Source organism: Giraffa tippelskirchi, chromosome 3 (genome assembly GCF_054371585.1).
Source record: "Giraffa tippelskirchi isolate mGirTip1 chromosome 3, T2T-mGirTip1v1.2.pri, whole genome shotgun sequence".
NCBI lineage: Eukaryota > Metazoa > Chordata > Mammalia > Artiodactyla > Giraffidae > Giraffa > Giraffa tippelskirchi.
The window spans coordinates 105,952,784-105,977,645 of NC_137277.1; the positions used below are offsets into that span (position 1 = coordinate 105,952,784).

The 24,862-nt window shown below is 39.2% G+C and overlaps 1 protein-coding gene across 50 annotated transcripts in view; it reads left to right on the forward strand.

Moving 5' to 3' along the window:
- The window catches only part of NEB (nebulin), a 245,000-nt gene that overhangs the window by 159,239 nt on the left and 60,899 nt on the right, over nucleotides 1-24,862 (forward strand). For all 50 annotated transcript variants that reach the window (XM_081578089.1, XM_081578080.1, XM_081578102.1 and 47 more), the window contains exons 102-125: nucleotides 420-527; nucleotides 1,384-1,695; nucleotides 3,702-3,905; nucleotides 4,256-4,360; nucleotides 8,808-8,912; nucleotides 9,013-9,324; nucleotides 10,255-10,359; nucleotides 10,891-10,989; nucleotides 11,250-11,351; nucleotides 11,483-11,590; nucleotides 12,075-12,386; nucleotides 13,732-13,836; nucleotides 13,946-14,050; nucleotides 14,417-14,524; nucleotides 15,727-15,834; nucleotides 15,936-16,049; nucleotides 16,515-16,712; nucleotides 17,271-17,375; nucleotides 18,056-18,160; nucleotides 18,257-18,361; nucleotides 21,613-21,720; nucleotides 23,798-23,911; nucleotides 24,225-24,422; nucleotides 24,747-24,851. In XM_081578089.1, the coding sequence (XP_081434215.1) occupies nucleotides 420-527; nucleotides 1,384-1,695; nucleotides 3,702-3,905; nucleotides 4,256-4,360; nucleotides 8,808-8,912; nucleotides 9,013-9,324; nucleotides 10,255-10,359; nucleotides 10,891-10,989; nucleotides 11,250-11,351; nucleotides 11,483-11,590; nucleotides 12,075-12,386; nucleotides 13,732-13,836; nucleotides 13,946-14,050; nucleotides 14,417-14,524; nucleotides 15,727-15,834; nucleotides 15,936-16,049; nucleotides 16,515-16,712; nucleotides 17,271-17,375; nucleotides 18,056-18,160; nucleotides 18,257-18,361; nucleotides 21,613-21,720; nucleotides 23,798-23,911; nucleotides 24,225-24,422; nucleotides 24,747-24,851 (3,450 nt within the window). The remainder of the gene's footprint in view (nucleotides 1-419; nucleotides 528-1,383; nucleotides 1,696-3,701; nucleotides 3,906-4,255; nucleotides 4,361-8,807; nucleotides 8,913-9,012; nucleotides 9,325-10,254; nucleotides 10,360-10,890; nucleotides 10,990-11,249; nucleotides 11,352-11,482; nucleotides 11,591-12,074; nucleotides 12,387-13,731; nucleotides 13,837-13,945; nucleotides 14,051-14,416; nucleotides 14,525-15,726; nucleotides 15,835-15,935; nucleotides 16,050-16,514; nucleotides 16,713-17,270; nucleotides 17,376-18,055; nucleotides 18,161-18,256; nucleotides 18,362-21,612; nucleotides 21,721-23,797; nucleotides 23,912-24,224; nucleotides 24,423-24,746; nucleotides 24,852-24,862) is intronic.

Here is a 24,862-nt window from a genome sequence, read left to right on the forward strand (position 1 = left end):
ATTTTATAAATCTTGCTGCTACTGCTGCTGCTAAGTCGCTTCAGTCGTGTCCGACTCTGTGCGACCCCATAGCCGGCAGCCCACCAGGCTCCCCCGTCCCTGGGATTCTCCAGGCAAGAATACTGGAGTGGGTTGCCATTTCCTTCTCCAGTGCATGAAAGGGAAAAGTGAAAGTGAAGTCGCTCAGTCGTGTCCGACTCTTCGCGACCCCGTGGACTGTAGCCTACCAGGCTCCTCCGTCCATGGGATTTTCCAGGCAAGAGTACTGGAGTGGGGTGCCATTGCCTTCTCCTTATAAATCTTAAGGGAAAGTTAATTTTTCAGTGTAACTGTTAATGTGTATTCTTGAGCATATCAGTAGTGCTGACTCAGTAGCCCCCTCTTCAGATTGACTGTGGCATTGCAATCTCTATTTGCAGAAACAATATCAGCAAGCTTGGGAAGATGTTAAGATGACCGGCTATGACCTGAGAGCAGATGCCATTGGGATCCAGCATGCCAAGGCTTCCAGGGACATTGCCAGTGATGTGAGAGCTCCTCTTTGCTCGGCCTTAACAAACACTAATTCACAGACAGCCAGAGAGAGAAAACTGTACTAATCTTTAACATAATTCCCCAGGAATTATATTTAAGTAGAATGAAGGGCATTGTTTCTAGTGTCTTGCTTTAAAATTCCAAATTCAAGAACAACTTTGACGACAATTTGATGACTTACTTCTCTGCTTATTTCCACACTTCATATATTTAAGCACAGATTTTGGTTTTCTTTTCAATATCTTCTCAGTATCAGTTAATGTATAAACACTTACAGAGATCCAGTGGGCACAAAGAATTCTATTGTTTCTTGAAGTGCAGCATGCCTAGGTGGTTCCTGGGGTAATTTTATGTAGTATATGGACAAGCATTTTTAAAACAGTTACATTTGTTTTAATGTGTGCTAGAAAAACACTGATTTTGTCCACTTAGATAGGATTATGAATTTTAAAATAAAAATTGTAAATAAGTTTAAACTTTAAAATATATTTATTTTAGACAAGAAATCAAATTGACAAAGTAAAATATGAAGTACAAGTAGTATTGTCACAAAACTTTATGACAGAACATGTGAGAATGGCACACAATGACTGAAGTTTGGGAAACAGTGGACAATCCTATACTGGAGGATAACCCAGAAGCACAGTTCTTGCCTTTGAGGTGTTCACAATGTTTTCATGAATATAAACGTAGAAGGCAAACCAGAGTATCAAGTATAAAACTTGCAGTATGAATTTAAAGAAAAACAGTGCCCCCAAAAGGGTAATATGAGGGAGTTATTTGAGCAGGCTGTCCAGAAAAAGTTAGTTTGGAGAAACAAATCTTATTTCTTCCTTTCGCATCCACCAGTATCTATACAAAACTGCTTACGAGAAACAGAAAGGTCATTACATTGGGTGTCGCAATGCCAAGGAAGACCCTAAACTGGTCTGGGCGGCAAATGTGTTGAAGATGCAGAATGACAGGCTGTACAAAAAGGCATACAATGACCACAAGGCCAAGATCACCATCCCAGTGGACATGGTGTCCATCAACGCTGCCAAAGAAGGCCAGGCGTTAGCAAGCGATGTGGACTACCGCCAGTACCTACACCAGTGGTCTTGCTTTCCTGACCAGAATGACGTGATCCAAGCCAGGAAAGCCTATGACCTGCAGAGTGATGTAAGTTATTGCTCTGGTACCTGGGGATGGAGGGGAGGGGATGACTAATCCCCAGAAAGACAGCCTTCCACAGCTTTGCCCGGTCACTCCTTCCAATGTTCAGGAATGCTTTCCCTGCCTGAGCACTTCCCTGGGATATTTTACTAAGTTTGTTAATCACAAGCCTCACTTCTGGGCTTATTCAGAAAGTTTTCATCTTCATTGTTAGTGGGGCTACCAGAATTTTTCTATAGATTTTGTTAATGTATTCATTGTTTGTAGCTTATTAAATATTAGTGTCATCGTGTTTTTAGTTGAGGAATGACAGGGGCTGTCTTCCTTGAAATTAATTTAAAAGATTAGCAGCATGCTCTAAGCTCATGCATTTTCCTTAACTTTGTATTCTTCACAACATTATGTTTCATTAGTTTGTCCAAAATATTTTTAGATTACTTATATTTTCTAACCATTCAATCTTTTGAAAATGATGAATTCTATCAGGATAGTTGTTTCTTGTATGGAATGAATTCCTTCTTTTAGTTATCTGAACTTCCCTTAAGCTTCAGGAGATATTTTAATATAATAGATGAGTTTGTTATAGAAGAGTATACCTATCATTTGAAATGATTGCCATTTGGTGAATTTAGTCCAGTTTCTAGATAAATGCAGTCTCTTCATTAACCTGAACCATACTGGTGTATTAAAGAATGCATAGCAATCAAGTTCTTAAAGAATAAGAAAGGGAAGCTTCAAAACCTGTGTAATCCTCTTCCAGAATCCTTCTAGATTTTGGGTATCTGTCATACTTCACACATTAAAACATAGAACCTTCTTCACTAAGGTAGAAATTTCCCTGCATTTTGACTCCTCTTACTCCTTATTTTAGCTTGATATTTGTATCCTATTAGTTATTAATGTACTATTTCTGAGGAACACAATGGTTTTTTAATGAAATTAATAACTGGTGTTTCACAGAGCAATTTTATCTGGTTAACCACTTACATATTCCCGAGAAAACATGTTGAGATAGCCAAGAAAATGCAAATCCCAGTTCAAAAGGAAATGCTGTCCTGAGGAAGAAAACCCAAGTGGGATAGAAATTGTGGAACTAGGGATTGAGTTCTTAATTATCCCTTTAAAAATAATTATTAAACCTACCATGTACCATGTCTTGTGCTGAGCACTAAAGGCACAATGGTGAATAAAGAAGCACAAGACAAAGTTTCTGACTTAAGGAAGTTCACATTGATGATAAAGGAACAGATGTCAACTAGTGAATATCAGCAAAAATGGGATGGCTGAAAAAGAGTGGTCACTGCACTATGAAAAAGTGAGGTGGGAAATGCTGATTTAGAGATAAGAAAAGAGAATAGGAGTTGGTTCAGTGAGGAAAACACAGGGGACATTCCTGCATAATGATGAACATATACAAAGGGGGGTGTATGTAAACCACAAACTGAAAGGCCAGTGTGGTCAGAACATATGGGTCAAAGGGAAGCACGTGTCAGATGGGGTTGGAAGAATGAGTAGGGACTGATGCTAGACCATCATCACAGTCTAGTCCAGGTTAAGATGTTGATCTTTATCCTGAGACCAATGGGAAGTCATAGGTTGGGGGGATGTTGTGACATCAGATTTGAATGATGAATTTTGTAAAGACCATTCTGGCTTTTGTGTGGAGAACTTCTTGGAGAGTCTGTATTTTTTTTTTTTTTCAAAGTCTGCATTGGCTAATGAGGTGATAGCCAAAATATTCAAAAATCTCCCACATATCCCCCAAGCAGGGCATCCCTTCTGCATCATTCTGCTTTCTAGAATTTGTGTATGCACATGAACACACACACACCCACCACAGAAGACAAAGCAGGACAAAACACTGCTGTGCATATGAGAAATTCTTTCTGTTAGGCCCATGCTCAGCTTTATTTTTGTTTCTGGAAGAGAAAATGTAACATGAAAAGCTGCTTTCTTACTTTACCACAGATTTTAAAAAAAACTGCCTCTCCTGACTTTGTTTTCTTTCCCAGGCCATCTACAAGGCTGACTTGGAGTGGCTACGTGGCATTGGCTGGATGCCTGAAGGATCTCCGGAAGTACTGAGAGTCAAAAATGCCCAGCACATCTTCCGAGACAGTGTCTATCGGACGCCTGTGGTGAAACTCAAGTACACAAGTATTGCTGACACACCTGACGTTGTCCTTGCTAAATCAAATGCTGAAAATATTAGTATTGTGAGTCACATTTTTGTTCTGTATTAAAATTAAGTTCATGTTATAAAGGAATGCTAAATAATTAATCTGGTAATCCATTTGTAAGATAATAGTAATATTGATGATAGCAAAGATTTTAGTAAGTGGTGTTGACACGGTTGTTTTGTTACCGCTTACTAACTTTAAACAAAATCTCAAAGTACAAATGAAAGGTGGCAATACAGATTTCGTAACAAATTTGAGTAACATGTGAAAAGATTCTGGAAATTTTTAATATGAAAAGATTTGGGACCAGAAAAATCAAAAGTTGTACACTGCAACTAGCAAAATTACAAACTGTGAAGTAATTTTGTTATTGGTTCTTTCCACAGCCAAAGTACAGAGAAGTTTGGGACAAGGATAAAACTTCAATCCACATAATGCCAGATACTCCAGAAATTAATCTTGCTAGAGCCAATGCTCTTAACATGAGCAATGTAAGTACTGCAACAGACTCCTCTTTTGTTTGGAAAGTTGCCCAATTGGTACGAAGCTATCACTAGGGAACTCTTCATAGCCAAGGAAGAGAAGATTGTGTGGGTAAGGAGGCCCTTGGCCAGGAGTAAGGACAGGGGCAGATCCCTAGTTCTGAGTCACTGGGTAAGGCCAGTTACTGTGAGGCAGTGTCAACATGACAAAAGAGAGAAGGGAGCAAGGAGAAAGATGGTGAAAGAGGAATGAAGAGACACAAACAAGAAAGGGGAATGAATGACAGATTCAGATGAACATAAATAATTAGAATTCATTTCACAACTGTATTTAAATTAATTTAAAAACCCAGATATATAGGAGATTCTTTTTATGAAATTATAAATTACTAAAATTGACTCCAGAAAAAGAATAAAAACATATTATAAGAAATTAAGAGGGTTATTAAAGACCTCTCCTCACTCCTCTCTGATGTCAGGGTCACCCAGATGATTTTATAGGGCAATTCTTTCCAAACTTCAAGGAATAAATAACTATAGAGCCTAATGAAAGAAGGAAAGCCTTCACCATTATCAAAACTTGTCAAAGATAAGTGCCTCAAATGAAAACTGCAAACCAATAATAATGAGGAAATCTTAAATGAAATATTAACAAATCAAATTCGATAGTACATGAATATGATATGATACAAATAACTAGGATTCACTCAGGAATGCCAGAAATATTTCATATTCAGAAAACTGATAATGTGCTAGAACAAAAGAGAAAAATTGTATGCTCATTTTATTAGATTTAAAAAGATGTGTGACCAAATCAAATATCCATTCTTATTGTTTTTAATAAAATCTTAGCAAAATAAGAATGAATGAATATTTTCTTGTCATAACTAAGAATAAATTTCAAATCAAAGGCAAGGCTCATCAAGTAACTAAGTTTCTCATTCAAGTCAGGAGTAAACCAAGGATGCCCACTAGTTCAGTTCAGTTCAGTCACTCAGTCATGTCCGAATCTTTGCAACCCCATGAACCGCAACACGCCAGGCCTCCCTGTCCATCACCAATTCCCAGAGTTTACTCAAACTCATGTCCATTGAGTCAGTGATGCCATCCAACCATCTCATCTTCTGTCATCCCCTTCTCCTCCCACCTTCAATCTTGCCCAGCATCAGGGTCTTTTCCATTGAGTCAGTTCTTCACATCAGGTGGCCAAAGTATTGGAGCTTTAGCTTCAGCATCAGTCCTTCCAATGAATATTAAGGACTGATTTCCTTTTAGAATGGTTGGATCTCCTTGCAGTCCAAGGGACTCTCAAGAGTCTTCTCCAACACCACAGTTCAAAAGCATCAAATCTTCAGCTTTCTTTATAGTTTGGTTTTCTTTATAGTCCAACTCTCACATCCATACATGACTACTGGAAAAACCATAGCTTTGACTAGATGGACCTTTGTTGGCAAAGTAATGTCTCTGCTTTTTAATATTCTGTCTAGGTTGGTCATAACTTTTCTTTCAAGGAGTAAGCGTCTTTTAATTTCATGGCTGCAGTCAGCATCTGCAGTGATTTTGGAGCCCAAAAAATAAAGTCTGTCACTGTTCCCATTGTTTCCCCGTTCTATTTGCCATGAAGTGATGGGACCAGATGCCATCATCTTAGTTTTCTGAATGTTGAGTTTTAAGCCAACTTTTTCACTCTCCTCTTTCACTTTCATCAAGAGGCTCATTACCAGTTTTTAACATTTTCTGAACATAGCTTAGTGATAAGCTTCTCATTTATGCCAAAATAATTAATTAACAGTAAGGATAAGAGGGCTTCCCTGGTGGTTCAATGATAAAGAATCCACCTGCCAGTGCAGGAGACACGAGTTAATTCCTGGTCCAGGAAGATGCCACAAGCCGCAGAGCAACTAAGCCCATGTGCCACGAAGACTGAGCCTGAGCCCGAGCCCAAGAACTGTAGCTGTTGAAGACCGTGTGCCCTAGAGCCTGTGCTCCACAACAAGAGAAGCCACTGCCATGAAAAGCCCATTACTCCGCAACAAAAAGTAGCCCCTGTTCGCCTCAACTAGAGAAAAGCCTGCACAGCAATGAAAAGCCGGCACATCAATAAAAAAAGGAAAAAAAAAAAAGAGTAAGGATAAGAGATAAATATCAGAAAGAAAAAGGCAGAATTATCATCCTTTGCAGAATAGATCATTGTATGCCAGGGGAAAGGGAGAGATCAACTTAAAACTCTATTAGATAAAATGAAAGAATTCAGTTACACAGGTAGCTTCACAGTTTAAGAAAGTTCAAGAAAGGTAGTACCTTCATGAATCACAGATTTTCTGTGTGTGGAACAGTATGGCCTTAGAAGAAGGATACTGTCTTTCTTAACACAGTCCACCATGGCTTGGAACCTTTTATCTTTCAAAAAATAATAAATCTTTGTGAGAGGAGTCTTCCAAGTAAACATTCCTTACCATGTGCTGTACTGCACCACCAACTTTATTGTAATGAGCCTCTTAGGAGCCAATTTTTTCCAAGGGCTGGGAAGAAAACAAAATTTTGATGCTTTTTTTGGACTACAATTGGTACAGTATATGGTGCAGTGCACTCTTATTGCCAAGTGAGTGGATGGAGAGACAGCCAGCTCTTCACTGCATAGAATCGGCCTCTTCCTTCCACTCCATAGGCATCTTTGGAAAAAGAGTTCTGGAAAGTCTCATGTGCTATCTTTTGCATGATAAATTTCTCAACTGGAAATACCAGAACCCTACCATTAATATTGGGCTTCCTAGATGGCACTATTGGTAAAGAACCTCTCTTCCAAGACGTAAAGGGATGGGGGTTTGATTCCTGGGTCAGGAAGATCCCCTGGAGGAAGGCATGGCAATCCACTCCAGTGTTCCTGTCTGGAGAATCCCATGGACAGAGGAGCCGGGTGGGCTATAGTCCATAGGGTCACACAGAGTTGGACATGACTGAAGCAACTTAACATGCATGTACACACCATTAGTATCATGATATAAGCAAGACTAGTATTTGACACCATGCCAAAAGTAAAGTTGTTAAATTTAGACACTAATGAGAATGGCTTCTGTTTTGGAAGGTATCAAACATCCTATTTTAATACTAAACAAAATATTCACTTTCTTTATACATAGTGTTGCTAGTACTGTGATCTTGATAAAGTCCACTATTTTAAGTTATTTTCAGCATTTAGAAAGCAGTTTTTTCAGAACATTTGTATATAATTTTATGGGTAACCAAGCAAATTCATGTTAAATTGATTCATTTAAACTTGACACCAATCACGTGGATAAGACAGTGTTATTTTGTTTTTAATCATATGGGAAAGTTCAGGCTTAAACAGATTAAAGAATTTGCCCATATTCTCAAAGTTGGTAGATGAAAGTTAGGTCCTAAGTCCAGTTTTTTTGTAACTCAAATAAAAATTATATTTGACCACATAAAAAAAGTGTATCACATAAGAAAAAAATAGTATAATAATATATGTAATAAAACAAATACAAAAACTTTAAAATAACATAATTATAAATTTCCATTAAGTATTCTCTATTATAATACATTTAAAAGTGGAAAACACTTTCTTTTGTATGAAAACAAGTCAAGCATTAAAATAGGCCCACTCAATACAAAAACTTGAATGAAAATTTATATAAAACTTTTCTATACTTAAAGGACAGATCCTGTCTAAGCACTGATTTTTCAAAATGCGAAGGCCATGAAACTAATTGATAGGTTTGACTTCTGAGTTATACATTTAAATTACTGCTGTTTCTAACATTGTTAATACAGAAGTTATCCACTTAAATATGAACATAAATTTAGAAAGTTAGCTGTAAATCAGTCACTATTTTCATTGACCTCTCTTTACAAACACAACAGTGCTACACTTAGAAAATGGCCTATTACCTCTAATCAGTGCTTCAGTAAAAAGATCTAACACTTCCAAACAATATTCATCAACAATCGTATTAGAAGATCTAAAAAAAAAAACTGTGTAGAGAGGGAAAAACCCTGTTGTTTTTCAAATGAAAAACCCTCTTGTTTTTCAGAATGTAAAAAGTTTTAATTCTGAAGATTACAAAATTGAAATGAAGAATTAAGTAGAATTATGAAGAAATTCAATAATAGCCCATTAATGTCTGAACTTAAACTGATCCCAGTGCTATCAATACAAGAAGCACCTAAACCCTTTTACATCAACCATAAACAACTATATTGAAATTATAATTCAAATTAAAAAAGAAACCTTGTCAAGTCCAGATCTTTGGATTCCAGACATGATTTTGTTCTCCAGTACATTGGTCCATAATGATTCTTTCACCTATACTCTCTTTGTAAACTGGTTCTAGGACTTCAAAACTGCACCCCTTTGTTATTAATTCTACTTGAACCCCTGTAGTCACTGGTGAGTTTGAACCACGAACAATACCTTGTTTTTCCTCCTCTTCAGAAACTTTACCGTGAAGGTTGGGATGAGATGAAGATGAGCTGTGACGTTCGGCTGGACGCCATCCCCATCCAGGCTGCCAAGGCCTCCAGGGAGATCGCCAGTGACGTAAGTGTGGTCTTGTTTACTCCTCAGTTTTGCATGCAAAGACCCCAGGTACATAGAGAGTTCATGCTGTGATCCATCTGCTGTGTTTTTCTGTCTCCAGTATAAATACAAGCTTGATCACGAGAAGCAGAAGGGACACTACGTGGGCACCCGCACAGCCAGGGATGACAACAAGATCCGCTGGGCCCTCATAGCTGGCAAGATTCAGAATGAAAGAGAGTACCGGCTGCACTGGGCCAAATGGAAGTCTAAGTTCCAGAGCCCCCCGGATATGCTCTCCATCGAGCACTCTAAAAATTCGCAGACTCTGGTCAGCGATGTTGATTACCGCCATTACCTGCACCAATGGACATGCATGCCTGACCAGAATGACGTGATTCAGGCCAGGAAAGCTTATGATCTGCAAAGTGATGTGAGTGGGCTGCATTTTAGCCTGAACTCTTTCATCATTTTCCCATGACTCCCAGAAAGTTTATGTCATTAAATCTTGCATCATCACTTCATGTCTTTATACAGCCAAGAATTTGGTTTTGGTTAGAATTTATAGTATGGTATCAAAATCACCAGTACCATGAAGGATAAGGAAATAAGTGGTGGTTGCATATAGTTCTTAATTGTATCACATTAAAGACAACTACTCTGAAAGTATTATTTCTACAGAACTTAAGCAGCAACAGAGGTTTAAATTGTAAGTAAAATATTGGCGGTCCATGGACAGGATATAGGCATAGATATGTGTTTTAGTTGACACAGTGTTTTTAAATTTTGAATTAAGTTTTAAAAGGTTTTAAAATCAGGGAATTTTGTATACAAATCTAGAATTTCCCATTTTGTTGGAAAAAAATTAGAGGATGCAGCTCCAGACATGGATTAGCCATTGGTAGTCATGACCTGGGGCTGAATTAAGGCTGCTGCTGCTGCTGCTGCTAAGTCGCTTCAGTCGTGGCCGACTCTGTGCGACCCCGTAGACGGAAGCCCACCAGGTTCGCCCGTCCCTGGGATTCTCCAGGCAAGAATACTGGACTGGGTTGCCATTTCCTCCTCCAGTGCATGAAAGGGAAAAGTGAAAGTGAAGTCGCTCAGTCGTGTCCGACTCTCAGCGACCCCATGGACTGAAGCCTACCAGGCTCCTCCGTCCATGGGATTTTCCAGGCAAGAGTACTAAACCCCTTTAAATAGCAAACATGGCCCCCAGTTTATTATGCCACCACATCATTAATTTACTTATGTTACTTGTCTGGTGCTTGAGTATGTCATTCTTAAATTGCATTTCTCCATCAGACCAATGAATAGAATAAGTGTGACCAGGCTCGCTGACTTCTTCCTGGTCTTATTTTCACAGGCTCTTTACAAGGCTGACTTGGAATGGTTACGTGGGATTGGGTGGATGCCTGCTGATTCTGTTTCTGTCAATCATGCCAAGCATATGGGAGACATCTTCAGTGAGGTATTCCAAGATCTTATCCTGACATTCAGCACATTTCCTAAGAGACTAAACAAAAATACACCAGCTAACATGCAGTCACTCCCTATCAGCAATTACAATTTCAAGTGCTATCCTTTCCAAAATAATCTTGTACTGTCCCCGTCACATTGTGGGACCGCACCCATAAGAATACCTGTAAGACCACTCAGTGATGCTTGGAATTGTATAAATGGAAATTTTCTTCTGTCCTTAATGGCAATACACGTGAGAGAAGTTTGAAAATTGAAAAACACACACACACTGAGTACACATAATGAAATATTACATGATTTGGGGAGCTAAGCAAACCTGCTACCTTAAAATCTGTGGAAGGTATAAGATGTCAACCCATTTGTTTAAAAATAAAATGCTAAGAAGATAGCCAAATTGCCAAAAAGATGCCATTGAAATATGACATTCTATACTTCTAGTACAGACACGCCCTTAAATGCAGCGTTATCTTGCTCAGGACCAGAGACAATGACTGTCTAAAAGAGATTTTCTTTCCCATAGAAAAAATATCGCACAAAAATAGAAACTCTCAACTTTACTCCTGTGGATGACAGAGTTGATTATGTGACAGCAAAACATAGTGGTGAAATCCTGAACGATGTAAGTACATGACTATTGTTCTAAAATGGCTAGATTAAAATTTTAAATAAAGATGATCTGTTAAAAAATTTTAAAAATAATAAAATTTCTGCGTTTGGAAGATGTTATTTGCAAAGCTTTTCCACTTCCTTACACTCATTGTACAATCATTGTCTGAGATACAGATTGTAAATATTGAGATAACTGATGCTAGCAGTTGCTTGGAAAATGTTATGTGTTCTTAATATCAAGGAACTTACCAACTTGCTTCTCATTTCTAGATTAAGTACCGAAAAGATTGGAATGACACAAAATCAAAGTACACTCTCACAGAAACCCCTCAGCTGCATGCTGCCCAGGAGGCAGCCCGGATACTGGACCAGGTAAGGATTTTGCCTGGATGCCTGACACTTTCTGTGAGGATGGAGGACTATAACATACCTGTAGGAGACTTAGCCCTCTACTCTGACTCCTCAGTTTAACCCTTTGTCATGGCTTTCTCTCTGTCTTTTAGTATCTCTACAAGGAAAGCTGGGAGAAACAAAAAGCCACCGGTTACATTTTGCCTCCAGATGCTGTGCCATTTGTTCATGCCCATCATTCTGGTGATGTTCAGAGTGAGGTATGTTATTCTGATATGAGTGCACTTTGCAAAGGCTGGCCATTGCCCTTACAGGGATGCAGTTATCCTAAGACATAGCACCATGGAGAGTTCCTTGTTGGCTGGCAGGCCTGGCTGGCCTTGGGGATGGCCAGAGTACCTGCTCCCTTCTTGTCCTTTTCCTGTGGGCTCTTGGCATTCTTCATCTTTTTTTATTTCTCTGCTTCTTCAAAAACTATTGTTTGAGGTCTTTATTTTTTCTTCTATTCTCTGCTTCCCTAAAATCTCTAAGCCTTCAAATAAGGTATTGCCAGAATTAGAAAATAAGTGTATATTTTTGTATTTTTAAATTGTAATTTCTTCATCTCTATTTAAATTTTTTTCATATTTATTCTTGCGAGAGTAACAAAAATATCTGGGGGCCTGAGCTTGCTTGATATTTCAAGCCCCCTCTGCCTTGTGTGCTGGTCTAAGTTGATGGAATCTCTGTTCCTCTTCCTACCAGCTGAAATACAAAGCTGAACACGTCAAGCAGAAAGGTCATTATGTGGGTGTCCCGACGATGAGAGATGATCCTAAACTGGTTTGGTTCGAGCATGCAGGCCAGATTCAGAATGACAGACTTTACAAAGAGAACTATCATAAAACAAAGGCCAAAATCCATATACCTCCTGATATGGTGTCAGTGTTGGCAGCCAAGGAGGGACAGGCCCTTGCCAGTGACATTGATTACCGCAATTACCTGCACCAATGGATATGTCATCCTGACCAAAATGATGTTATTCAAGCAAGGAAGGCCTATGACCTACAGAGTGATGTAAGTGATTTTTGTCTCTTAATTATCTAGAGGCATATGGCCTACTCAGAATCATAAGCACCAACTTGGAGCCTCCAGTCTTTGAAACTCAGAACCATAAATATATAGTTTGCTCTCAGAAGGGAACTGAGGCTAGATATGAAGTAGAGAAAAGTTTGGAGCAGTAATGGACAGCTTTACTTACTGACTGTGCATTTCTGAATAACATTCAAAGTCAAATTTTAAAAAATCTGTTTCTGTACCATCTCTATCATCAACAGTTCCTCACATGTGCATGGAAAATTGTCGACTGACTTAATCATTAGCTTGGGCGTGAGTTGACACTGATTTGGGATTTCAACAATATTACATGATAGTGTAGTCAAGACCTGGGAATGCCTCCTCCTTGCTTTGCCAAGCATCTCCTTCCTCAAGGCTTTCATGAAGGAATTGCTTGCAAGGAAATCAAAGCAAAAGGGACACAATGTACTGATGAGCTGCAGAAGGGCCAGAAGCCCTTATGCAGAGGTTGGCAAAGCTGGGATAGAGAATGTATCTCAGGTCACTTCCCCATGAAGCCTGAATCAAGATCTCTACCTGCCACCAGTAGTCTGTAGGAAACAGAAACACAATGCATCAGTGTGGTGCTCAGGAGCACCGAGAAGCTCACCCTATGTGGGTCTTCTCACTGTCACCAAAACAGGATGTCAGATACTTCCTGCAGCACAGGTACTGAACTTGAACATCCCATCTCACTGGTGGCTGCAGCAGGATAACCTTATGGAACTTTAATCAGATCAGCAACTCCTCTTTATGTGGTGTGTGGTGGCCTGAGAGAATCCAGGAAGTGGGGGCGACAGTAAAGATAGACAGGAGGGGTGGCCCCCAACCCTAGAAGGCATGAGCATTTATTTGTGTGACTTCCTTTATTTAGTCTGAATAGCCCACAGATTTCTATATAACTGTGTATATCAAGTCCATCTAAAACTATAACTCCTTTGGCAAAACCTTGTCTTATGCTCACAGGTGAAAGCAATGGTTCCCTACCCTTAACTCCCACAGCATCTAAGTGGTCTTGCTCTTGCAGCACCTACCACTGTCTACTTCATAGATAACTTCTCTCTACATTTCAGAGACTTTCTTTATACTCATCTCTCAAATCACCTTGCATAGTTCCTCATTCATATTAACAGCCATGAGAAATATTGCTCAGGTGTACAGATGAAATCATGTTTGAATCAAGGGGCCAATAGCCACTAGAGAGAAAGCCTTAAAAACCTTCTGAAAAAATTGTTTCTAATCTGCTGCCTGATATCATGTGCCTGAATTATTTACACCTGAATTGTGTCTCCCTTTCTGCTCTCAGAATATCTACAAAGCTGACTTGGAGTGGCTCCGAGGCATTGGTTGGATCCCCCTGGATTCTGTGGACCATGTGAGGGTTACCAGGAACCAGGAATTGGTGAATCAGGTATGCAGAGCCTTTTCTTCCTACATAAAGCCTGGCCTCCTTACCTACCATGTGGGGATAGGTACCCTGTAGGGGACTACCTATCTTAATCGTCTCTATTCCTTTGCAGATAAAATATAAGAAAGATGCTCTTGCCAACTATCCTAACTTTACAAGTGTGGTGGATCCTCCAGAGATTGTTCTTGCCAAGATTAACTCAGTCAATCAAAGTGATGTAAGTTTTCTTTGTGTATAATAAGGTATATAAACTGGGACCTTAACTGTCTGTCATTGAACAGACTTTCTTTAACTCCAGATAATGGTTTGTAAGTAAATGGGGAGTAAATTATAAGAAAATCTTTGGGGGAGAATGTCTTGAAAGTCACTAGTAGGACATATGCTGTACCCCTTTTAGATAATATCTAAATTATTATCCCAAACATTCCATTGTGTTAGTTATAATATAAATTACATATCATATAATGAAATTTAACCCATTGATTAATCTCTAAATGTAACTATTTTTTGCTAGGTAGATCTTGTGAAACTTTAAATATATATTTAGAATAATCAAAGGTTCTCTTCTGTTTTCTCTCCTCAGGTAAAATATAAAGAAACATTTAATAAATTAATAAAGGGCAAGTATATCTTTTCTCCAGATACACCATATATCACCCACTCCAAAGACATGGAAAAACTCTACAGTACCGTAAGTTCTATTTTATGTGATGTACAACTCAGTTCTGAATTTTAAGCTTTTGTTAGTATTCATGCTCTTGGCTGACTTTATTAACAACTGAACTTATAAGGAGATCTATTATTTTGTTGTATTTATTCTTATTTTATGGCATATTATTTAGGGCAAGTAGTATTTATTCAGCTAGTATTGTTTGAGGCCCTGTGATGTGCCAGGCACTGAGGGAGACACTGAGGAGCTAAAGATCAATAAGATAAGACTTTCAGGAGCATTGCAAGTGAGGGAGATGATGTACAAATAAGAAGGTGGATGAACCTAGAGCCTATTATACAGAGTGAAGTAAGTCAGAAAAATAAATATTGTACATTAATACATAATATGGAATCTAGAAAGATGGTACTGATGAACCTATTTGCAGGGCAGCTATGGAGACACAGACATAGAAAACAGACCTGTAGACACAGTAGGGGATGGAGAAGGTGAGGCGAATTGAATGAGAAGCATGGAAACATATACATTACCATATGTAAAACAGATAGCCAGTGGGAGTTTGCTGTTTGACTCAGCTAACTCAACCCAGTGCTCTGTGACAACCTAGAGGGGTTGGATGGAATGGGAGATGGGAGGGGACATAGGTATACCTATGGCTGATTCATGTTGATGTATGGCAGAAACCAACACAATATTGTAAAGCAATTATCCTCCAATTAAAAATAAATAATTGTTTTAAAAGACAATAATGTAACAAGTGCTATGTCACTTCTGGGCACATGTAGGACCAAGCAGCTACCAACAGAAAGAAGAGAGGAAAGGGTGGTCCCTTCTTAGCAATCATGTCCAGATATCTCCAGCCAGCAAGTGGAGGACTTGCTCTCCAAATTTTAATTCAGCTAATCTAAAGAGTGTGTGTGTGTATGCTGAATGGGAAGCAATCTTTGGTGATTCTCTCCCTGTGTGCAAATTTGTTTTCACATTTATTAGAAATGTAAATAAAGTTAAACTCTGTTATAAAATGTCTTGGAGTCAGTAGGTTTACTTTGCAACTAGTCCAAAGAATATCCTGTTCTTAAGTAGGCACACTATTGGCTGTAAAGGAAGATTTAGGCCTTGCCTTTAAACATAAATATTTTACCTTGGTTTTACCATTTTCTTTCAAGTGACATCTAGAAGAGGTTGAATGCAAAGTTTTGTTTATATGCATTTCTTTGTCCTAGATACTGTACAAAAGGGCTTGGGAGGGAACCAAGGCCTATGGCTACACCCTGGACGAACGCTATATCCCCATTGTGGGAGCCAAGCATGCAGACTTTGTGAACAGTGAGGTCAGTAGGACTTTTTCCTTTTGTAAGTTTGAGAGTCTTTCTAGCCATAAAGGGCTCGTTGGAAAGTCCTAGTGATTCTCAATGCCATCCCTACTTCACAGCTGAAATACAAAGAGACGTATGAGAAACTGAAGGGTCACTACCTGGCTGGAAAAGAAATCAGTGAGTTCCCCAACGTGGTTCACTGTCTGGACTTCCAAAAGATGAGGAGCTTGGTAAGCAAAGTTCACTTTAACAAGAGGATTTGCACACTTCAATGTACTACTCTTCTGCCTATTTATAATCTGCCTTTTGTTTCAAAATCAGCTGGAGGTGGGATAGTGAGGAGTGAATCAGTCTTGAGACTTTCCCCTGCCCCTGCCACATAGCCTTGCACACCTTTGGTAGCTATCAGTTTTCACCCTTCCCCACCCCCCCAACCCCGTTCCTCCAAACACAGTGAGGGCTCTGTATTTGGAAAAAGGAGAAAACAAGGTTCCTCTTTACTCTGTGTTATAGTAAAGGGATGGGAAATTTTTAAAGAAGTAGAATATATTAAAGTTATATTAAAGTGTCATTTTTTTAACCTTGATCCAGCCTAAAGATGTTGATCTATATTGAAAATAAGACTCTAGAAAAGATTGATCAGAATAGTTCAATGGCTTTCTTATTTTTGTCTTTAAATATATATCATTCTTTAGTTGAACTACAGAAGACATTATGAGGACACCAAAGCAAATGTTCATATCCCCCAAGATATGATGAATCACGTGTTGGCTAAAAGGTGCCAGTACATCCTCAGTGACCTGGAATACCGACACTACTTCCACCAGTGGACATCTCTTCCAGAAGAACCCAATGTTGTCCGGGTCCGAAACGCGCAGGAGATCTTGAGTGATGTATGTGGTCCTTTCTGCAGCTTGATTAAGTTACAGCCTTCACCCAGCCCTGCCTGGGCCCCCATGCTCCTGTTGTCTCTGTATTCCTAAATCCTGCCGCTTTTCAGTACAAAGTGGCAGGAGTAACTTTTTTTGGTGTAAAGATCCCCTCAGAGTAATGAGACGCCTGTGTTAATTATTTAATCTCTTCAACACTAGACTAAAACTGAGCTGTTACTCTCCTCCTAAACTTCTTTAGACTAGGGCATTGGGCTTCCCTGGTAGCTCAGCTGGTAAAGAATCCTCCTGCAATGCAGGAGACCCCCATTTGATTCCTGGGTTAGGAAGTTCCCCTGGAGAAAAGATAGGCTACCCGCTCCAGTACTCTTGGGCTTAGCTTTTGCTCTCCTCCTAAACTTCTTTAGACTAGGGCATTAAAGACCTTCCAGCTGTTGAAAAACCCACCCTATGATAGCTGAGTATACTAAGCACAGCCAAAGGCTGACAGGAGAAAATCAAATACTCGATTGGAAGTTCAGTTAGTACCGGTCACCTTTCACTGTTCCTTCTTTCTTGCAGAATGTGTATAAAGATGACTTGAATTGGCTGAAAGGCATTGGGTGTTACGTTTGGGATACACCCCAGATCCTCCATGCAAAGAAATCATATGACCTCCAGAGTCAGGTGAGCCATATTCCTAGAAGGACTAGCTCACTGTGGATTGATGGACTCCATGGTGCTCCCAGTGAGGTAATAGCGAGACTGTCCCTGTGCCCAGGTGGAGAAAGTGACTCTGACAGTACACAATCTAAGGGAACCAAAGACCCCTGCCCAATAAAACCTCTTCTGTGCTGGCCTTCCTCAGTTTGAGTCTCCCCTGTGGTTTAAGGCTATAGACATTTATAGCAGACTGTTATCTGGGAGCTATTTCATAGTGAACTACTCTCAAGCATGTATACCTTAGTTGATCAGGTTAACTGGTAAGGAGTAGAAACCAAATGCATACTTTGACCATAAGTATTTAACTTTTGAAATAAAAAGTACTTATTTGGAAAACTTCACAGCAAAAATTCATCTCGGAGAGGGCAGCTATCTGATGGATGTTGAAATTGAGAGTCTGTTGTCAGGGACAGAGTATAAGCATGGAAAAGACAACATGATGAAGGAGGGATTTGGCAAAGATCCAGACTCCACTGTTGGTCAAGAGAAACTGTTAGTTTTGACAGCTGTACAAAGTCTGCAGAACTGTCCAACCTATCCTTTTTGTTAAGATTAAAGCAGAAATCCAGAAATGTACATCTAAGTTGGCACAAATGGCAGACCTGCATTTTATCATTTTCAGTAACTTTTCTTTTTCTTCACAGATACTATACACAGCAGCAGGTAAAGAAAATCTAAAGAATTATAACCTGGTCACAGACACACCACTTTACGTGACTGCTCTTCAAAGTGGCATTAATGCCAGTGAGGTGCGTCTTCCGTGCACAACTCTCCCAGGACAAGCTGTTATTGTCTTACATGTTGTCAAATAATAGAAAAGAATAACCCATCTTCTTTGTCTGTAGGTGAAATATAAAGAGAATTATCATCAGATCAAAGACAAATACACGACAGTTGTAGAAACAGTGGATTATGACAGAATCAAGAATCTGAAGGATCTGTTTAGCAGTGTGAGTTGAGTTTTCTTTTCTCTGTATTTGAGTTACCTTTTCCACCTTTAGAGACAATAAGAGATTAAAAGGAACAAGCAACCTTACCCCCAAAGGTCTTTCTAATCTTTTTCCTGGAACTTTAAGTTCCTACTTTATCTTATAAATTCTAATAGGTACAAGTAAATAAGCCCCAATTTGAGTATTGTTCTATGTCTTGCAGTTGATACAAATTCACTAACTCATTCCCTAGTGCAAACAGGTACTGTTGGAGCTATTCTTTGTTGACCCTGAACTTGTTTTTCCCTAGCTTTTCCTTTGGCCAGTGACTTATAGATCAACAGAGGCACTCTTTTTTTCTTCCTCTGAATTGGTTAATTCATCAAATATTTTTTAAACTTCATTTTGAAATAATTTTAGATTTACAGAAAAATTGCAAAAGTAGAAAAGAGAATTCCCATATACTTTTCTCCATAGAACAATTACCGAAACAAAAGAAATAAACATTGTAATAATGTTATAGACTTTATCCAGACTTCAACAGTATTTCCACTAAAGGGCTTTTCTGTCCCAGATGCCAGTCCAGGATCCCATGCTACATTTGGTTGTCATGACTCCTTAGTCTCTTTGTATCTGAGAATTTCTTAATTCTTTCCTGTCTTTTTCTGATCTTGACCCTTTTGAAGAATTCTGGCCAGTTATTGTGTAGAATGTTTTGAAGCTTGAGTTGATCTTAAGTTTGCTCATGATTAGGTTTAAGGTATTCCTTTCTTGGCAAGAATAGCACAGAAGTGATGTGCCCTTCTCAGCACATCATAGCCAGTGTTACATGGTATCAGCACCTGGGAATGACCTTGATCACTTATTTTAAGTTGCTATCTGCTGAGATTCTCCACTGTAGACTTTCTTTTTTACCTTTGTTATTAATAAATATCTTGGAGGAGATTCTTTGGGACTATGCAATTATCCTGTTTCTCCTCACACTTTCTCTCATATATTTTAGCATCCACTGATTGATCTTACCTGCAAGAATTCTTACAGTTCCTTACCACTTGTTTTCTCTTTCCCTTATCCCTTTGACATTTATCAATTGGAATTCTTCTGTAAGGAACAGCTAGCTGTTCCTTCTCCACTGTCAGTTTCTCTATTTATTTATATCAGTATAGGCTCATGAATATTTTGGAAAAGGAAATGGCAGCCCACTCCAGTATTCTTGCCTAGAGAATCCTGTGGATGGAGGAGCCTGGTGGGCTGCTGTCCATAGGGTCGCAGAGTCGGACACAACTGAGGCGACTTAGCATGCATGCATGCATTGGAGAAGGAAATGGCAACCCACTGCAGTATTCTTGCCTGGAGAATCTCAGGGACAGAGGAGCCTGGTGGGCTGCCGTCTATGGGGTCGCACGGAGTCGGACACGACTGAAGTGACTTAGCAGCAGCAGCAGCATGGATATTTATTTTATTCTATAGGATAGAATCTAATATTATTGTTTTTTATTTTGATGCTCAAATGGTTTCAACTTTGTTATTGGGAACTATTGTCGTCTAATACAATTCAGCACCACAGGGTTCATTCACCTTTTCCTTGTTTGTAACTTACTTTTCCAACTTGTAACTTTCTATTTTCTTTCCAATGAAAACATTGACTCTCATTATCTATGATATATCTACTTATTTGTGCCACCCTTATATGCATACAAAATATTTTCAGAATTTCTAACACACACCCCTGTGAGAAACAAATTTACTAACTAGAGTAAGGTGTTTTGTGTACAGTTATTTTTGCCTATAGCCTTAGAGTATCCAGTCAAGATACCATTTTATAAACTAACCAAGTCAGTTGTTTTCTTCAGCACTTCCTTCACTGTAGCTTTGTTATACATTTGTAATAGTTAGATTTATTTGCTACAGTTTGTATTCCATTTTAGTTCCCTTCCCCATCCTGATTATTGGTTGGTTGTTTTAATTTGCATACAGTAAATTTTACTCTTTGTAGTACATAGTACTATACTTTTGACAAATACATAAAATCGTGTATTCACCATTATAGTCAAGATACAGAAAAATTCTATATCACCTCCAGATTAACCCCTTCTGCCCCACTCCTCTCCCCTGGCATTTTTTCCTGTCTCTATTGTTTTATTTTTTGCAGAATGTCACTTAAATGTGATTACACGGTGTGTAGCCATTAGGTCTGGCTTCTTTCTCTTAGCAAAATGCATTTATATGTTAGCACATAGCTGCCTAAATCAGTACTTTATCCTTTTTACAGCAAAACAAAATTCAAAACCATAGTTTGTTTTTTCAGTCACAGCTAAAGGCATGCTGAGTTGCATCCAGTTTTTGACAATTATGTAAAGATGTTGTATATATTTGCATATAGGTTTTGTGTGATCATGGGCTTCCCTTGTGGCTCAGCTGGTAAAGAATCCGCCTCCAATGCGGGAGACCTGGGTTTGATCCCTGGGTTGGGAAGATCCCCTGGAGAAGGGAAAGGCTGCTGCTGCTGCTGCTGCTAAGTCGCTTCAGTCGTGTCTGACTCTGTGCGACCCCATATACAGCAGCCCACCAGGCTCCCCCGTCCTTGGGAGTCTCCAGGCAAGAACACTGGAGTGGGTTGCCATTTCCTTCTCCAATGCATGAAAGTGAAAAGTGAAAGGGAAGTCGCTCAGTCGTGTCCGACTCTTAGCGACCCCATGGATTGTAGCATACCAGGCTCCTCCGTCCATGGGATTTTCCAGGCAAGAGTACAGGAGTGGGGTACCATTGCCTTCTCCGAGGGAAAGGCTACCTACTCCAATATTCTAGCCTGGAGAAATTCCATGGACTGTATAGTCCATCGGATTGCAAAGAGTTGGACACAACTGAGCGACTTTCACTTTCACTTCATTTTGTGTGTTCATAGCTTTTTATTTCTCCTGAGTAAATAAATACCTAGAAATGGAAACATTTTATCTCCTACTGTATATCTATTTAATATTAGTGGTTTTCATCCTCTAGGAATCCTAGGCCTATGGAAGAATGAATATGTCATCAAAATCTCTGATAACTGTCAAACTGTGATAAGTGCTATGGGAGAGAACAAAATAATGGACTCTGAAATTATGAACAGGGCAGTAAAACAGTTATTTACCTCGGAGCACTTGGTTCCCACAGAGTGAGATTTGGGGTTGTTAGGGAATGTCTGAGAAGGACAGAAACAGGGAAAATTTGCCTCTGGAAGCTACCCAGGTTGCATTATTCTGTGTTCACAAGATTTTTAACCCCTACAGAACCTGTACAAGGAGGCCTGGGATAAAGTGAAAGCCACCAGCTACATCCTGCCTCCTAACACCATGTCCCTGACACATGCCAAGAACCAGAAGCACATGGCCAGCCATGTAAGTCAATTAGCCTTTCCACCATTTGTTGCCCTTCCCTCCTCTCCTCTCCCAGAATGTTTCTGGTTGGTTCCTGTGCTGCCCAGAAGGACCCTCAGCACTTTCAAAGGAGCACACCAGCAAAAAATTCCAGGCACTCGGTCATCACAAAGTCTGTGTATTTATTCTTCCTCTCAAGGGCCCTAAAGTCCAGAGACAGTCACACACACATGAAGGACACCAATGTGACCTTTTAGGCCTCCTGTGTGCAAATGACATGGGTGGATATGGATATTTTAGCCAGAAATGGAATAGAAGACATAATACACCATATAAAATGCACTCTTTTTTTAATAGAATTATGTGACCTTTGGTAGAAAAATAAACCAGTGAATGTGATAACTAGTTATTTCATCAGCCCCAAATATATGATTTAAGAGTAAATCATTAACTTTATAACTATGAAATATAAAAATTTAAAAATCTTTTGAAACTGTTTTTTAAAAACAAAACTTTTCGTAGGTATAGATATAATTTTGAAAAAATCCTAAATCACGTGAGCTGTTTGAATATAGTAAAAGGTCTTAGCACTTTTAACCCTTTATGCCTGATATGTTCTTAAGTGAAACCTTTTATTGTAAAACTCCCTATAAATTTCATTGCAGTTCTAATAAGCCTAGTTTTCTTTCAGAAACTTTGCCTCTATTAGAGACTCTTACCTCTTAATTTTGAACATTTTATGTAACACTTTAGACCAATATTTCTCAGATCTTTTTTCCCACACTGAGAAATCTATTTTGTACTGCAGATCAACACATACATATACACCTGAAGTTTTTGAGAGTTCCTTCTGACATAAGTATTTTACAGAAGAGTACTTATTGCTACACTAAAGACAGTGCATCCTGATCTTTCAATTCTATTCTCTTAATCTTCATATAAATGCTAGAGACCCAGGAAGTTGGTTTCACTACCATCTAATAAGCCTGGAAATGCACAGTTTAGAAAAAGACTTTGTTAGACAACATATGGAATTAATTTTTACCCAGAGGGAAAAATTAAATCTATATGATTTTTCCCAGAACCAACTTAATTTGGAAGATTGCAAACAGATTAGCCCAAAGGATCAAGCTTTTCATTCAAGAATTTTTTGAAAGCTCAGCAAAGGCTTTTTTCTTTAGTCATGAAAAAAACTTAGATGCAAGATTGTCCAGGCAAATTGTTCTTGAAATGATATCAAACATAGAGAAATTAATTTTTAAAAGAAGGATTTCAACTTTAGTTTTTTTAATGCCTTTGAATACTATTTTCTTTATAACTGAGGAATAGCTTAGATATAAGGACCATGTGAACTAATGTTCTGGAAAATTCTGATGGGAATTTCCTTGATTTCCATCAGTGAAGAGCTTTACTGAAATTCTGCATAAATACTCCTATCTTTTCTTTTTTTCTCTTGACTGAGATGTGGGCCTCTGAGTTGTAAGAGAATTGTTATTTTATCATATGCCAGAAGAGAGGATCCCAGTCTCTGTAAAGGCCTTTCCTCCTAGTTCATAAAATAAAGAAACATTCGTTAATAGGCAATATGTCTTAAGAACTAGACATCGGTTTTCCCATAGAATTTAGTTGCACTGTATTTTTGGAAAACCTCATAGAAACTGAAATTCAAGGATTGAGTCTCTTAAGCACCAGACTTGTCAGTTATTGAAAACAAAGAAATTCCTGAGCACATTTTTAATCTTTACTATGGTTAAGAAAAACAAAGCCAATATCACAAAAGAGATAATTTTTAAATTACATCATCTTTAAAATTTTTGTAGTAACAGCAGAAATACTCCTATCAGTATGGGAGTTTTTAAAATGATATCTAAAGGATGTTTACACATGGTCTGATCTAATCTTCAGGTAATCCTATGGCAGGTACCATGCTTCCTCTACCTCTGGGCACAGACAGGGAAACAAGCTCAGAAAAGTGCTGACCCCCAGGTGGCCCGTCTTCAGAGTTGGGCTCTTATTAATTAGGTCTCATGTTCTTTTAACAATATAGATCCATCGCTCTTCAAAACTGTTTTACTTCCTTTGTATTTTCTCTCTATAGATCAAATACCGCGAAGAATATGAGAAGTTCAAAGCTCTTTACACTTTACCCAGAAGTGTTGAAGATGATCCGAACACAGCGCGGTGCCTCCGAGTTGGCAAGTTTAACATCGACGTAAGTGATCCTAAAGGCTGGTTTCAAAAGCCGAGTAACAGAACCAACTATAAGTCAGAACATCATTCTCTTCAGCAATGCGTATGGCACTGACTGTGCACGTGTGAAGAAGCTGAGAGTTATTTCAGCCCATACTGCCTTCCCCCACCCCTATGAATCTGTAGAAAGCGTCAGAAACTTCCAGTCCCCACCCTGCCCCCAACCAATTGCTCTAAGTGGTGCCCCTGACCTCTGTGGTGTCTAAGAAAGCCACGTGTTGCCAGGATCCTTTCATAGTTCCCTGTGTAACTGGTGTGTTACATTATCTCCACAGCGCCTGTACAGATCTGTTTATGAGAAAAACAAGATGAAAATCCACATAGTGCCTGACATGGTAGAGATGGTTACTGCTAAGGATTCTCAGAAGAAAGTCAGTGAGATTGACTACCGACTTCACCTCCACGAGTGGATTTGCCACCCCGACTTGCAAGTCAACAGTCACGTCAGGAAGGTCACAGACCAGATCAGTGACGTAAGTCCACTGCTTACACTAAGGTCCTCCTCCCCAGCCCCACCCCCCAGCCCCCGAAGAGAGACTGACTCACTTGGTTCTTCAGCTCAGCCCTCTTCCAGAATCATTTTCCTGTACACCCAGGGGTCTGCCAGGAATTCGAGCTGTCCCTAGAAGCAGGGCTCTGCATGCTGAAGTCTGCAGAGCACCCATGGCCTCAGGGCATAATGTCTTGCTTTTCATTCTGCAAAGTCATCCTGGGTCTAGAGTGTGTCTGTGTCTTTGGTGTTAAAGTTACAGTCAAGTTTTCTTGTTCCGACCCTCTCCTTCTGTTGCAACCCCCAGATTGTGTACAAGGATGACCTCACCTGGCTGAAAGGCATTGGTTGCTACGTCTGGGACACTCCTGAGATTCTCCATGCCAAGCATGCTTACGATCTACGCAATGATGTGAGTTCACC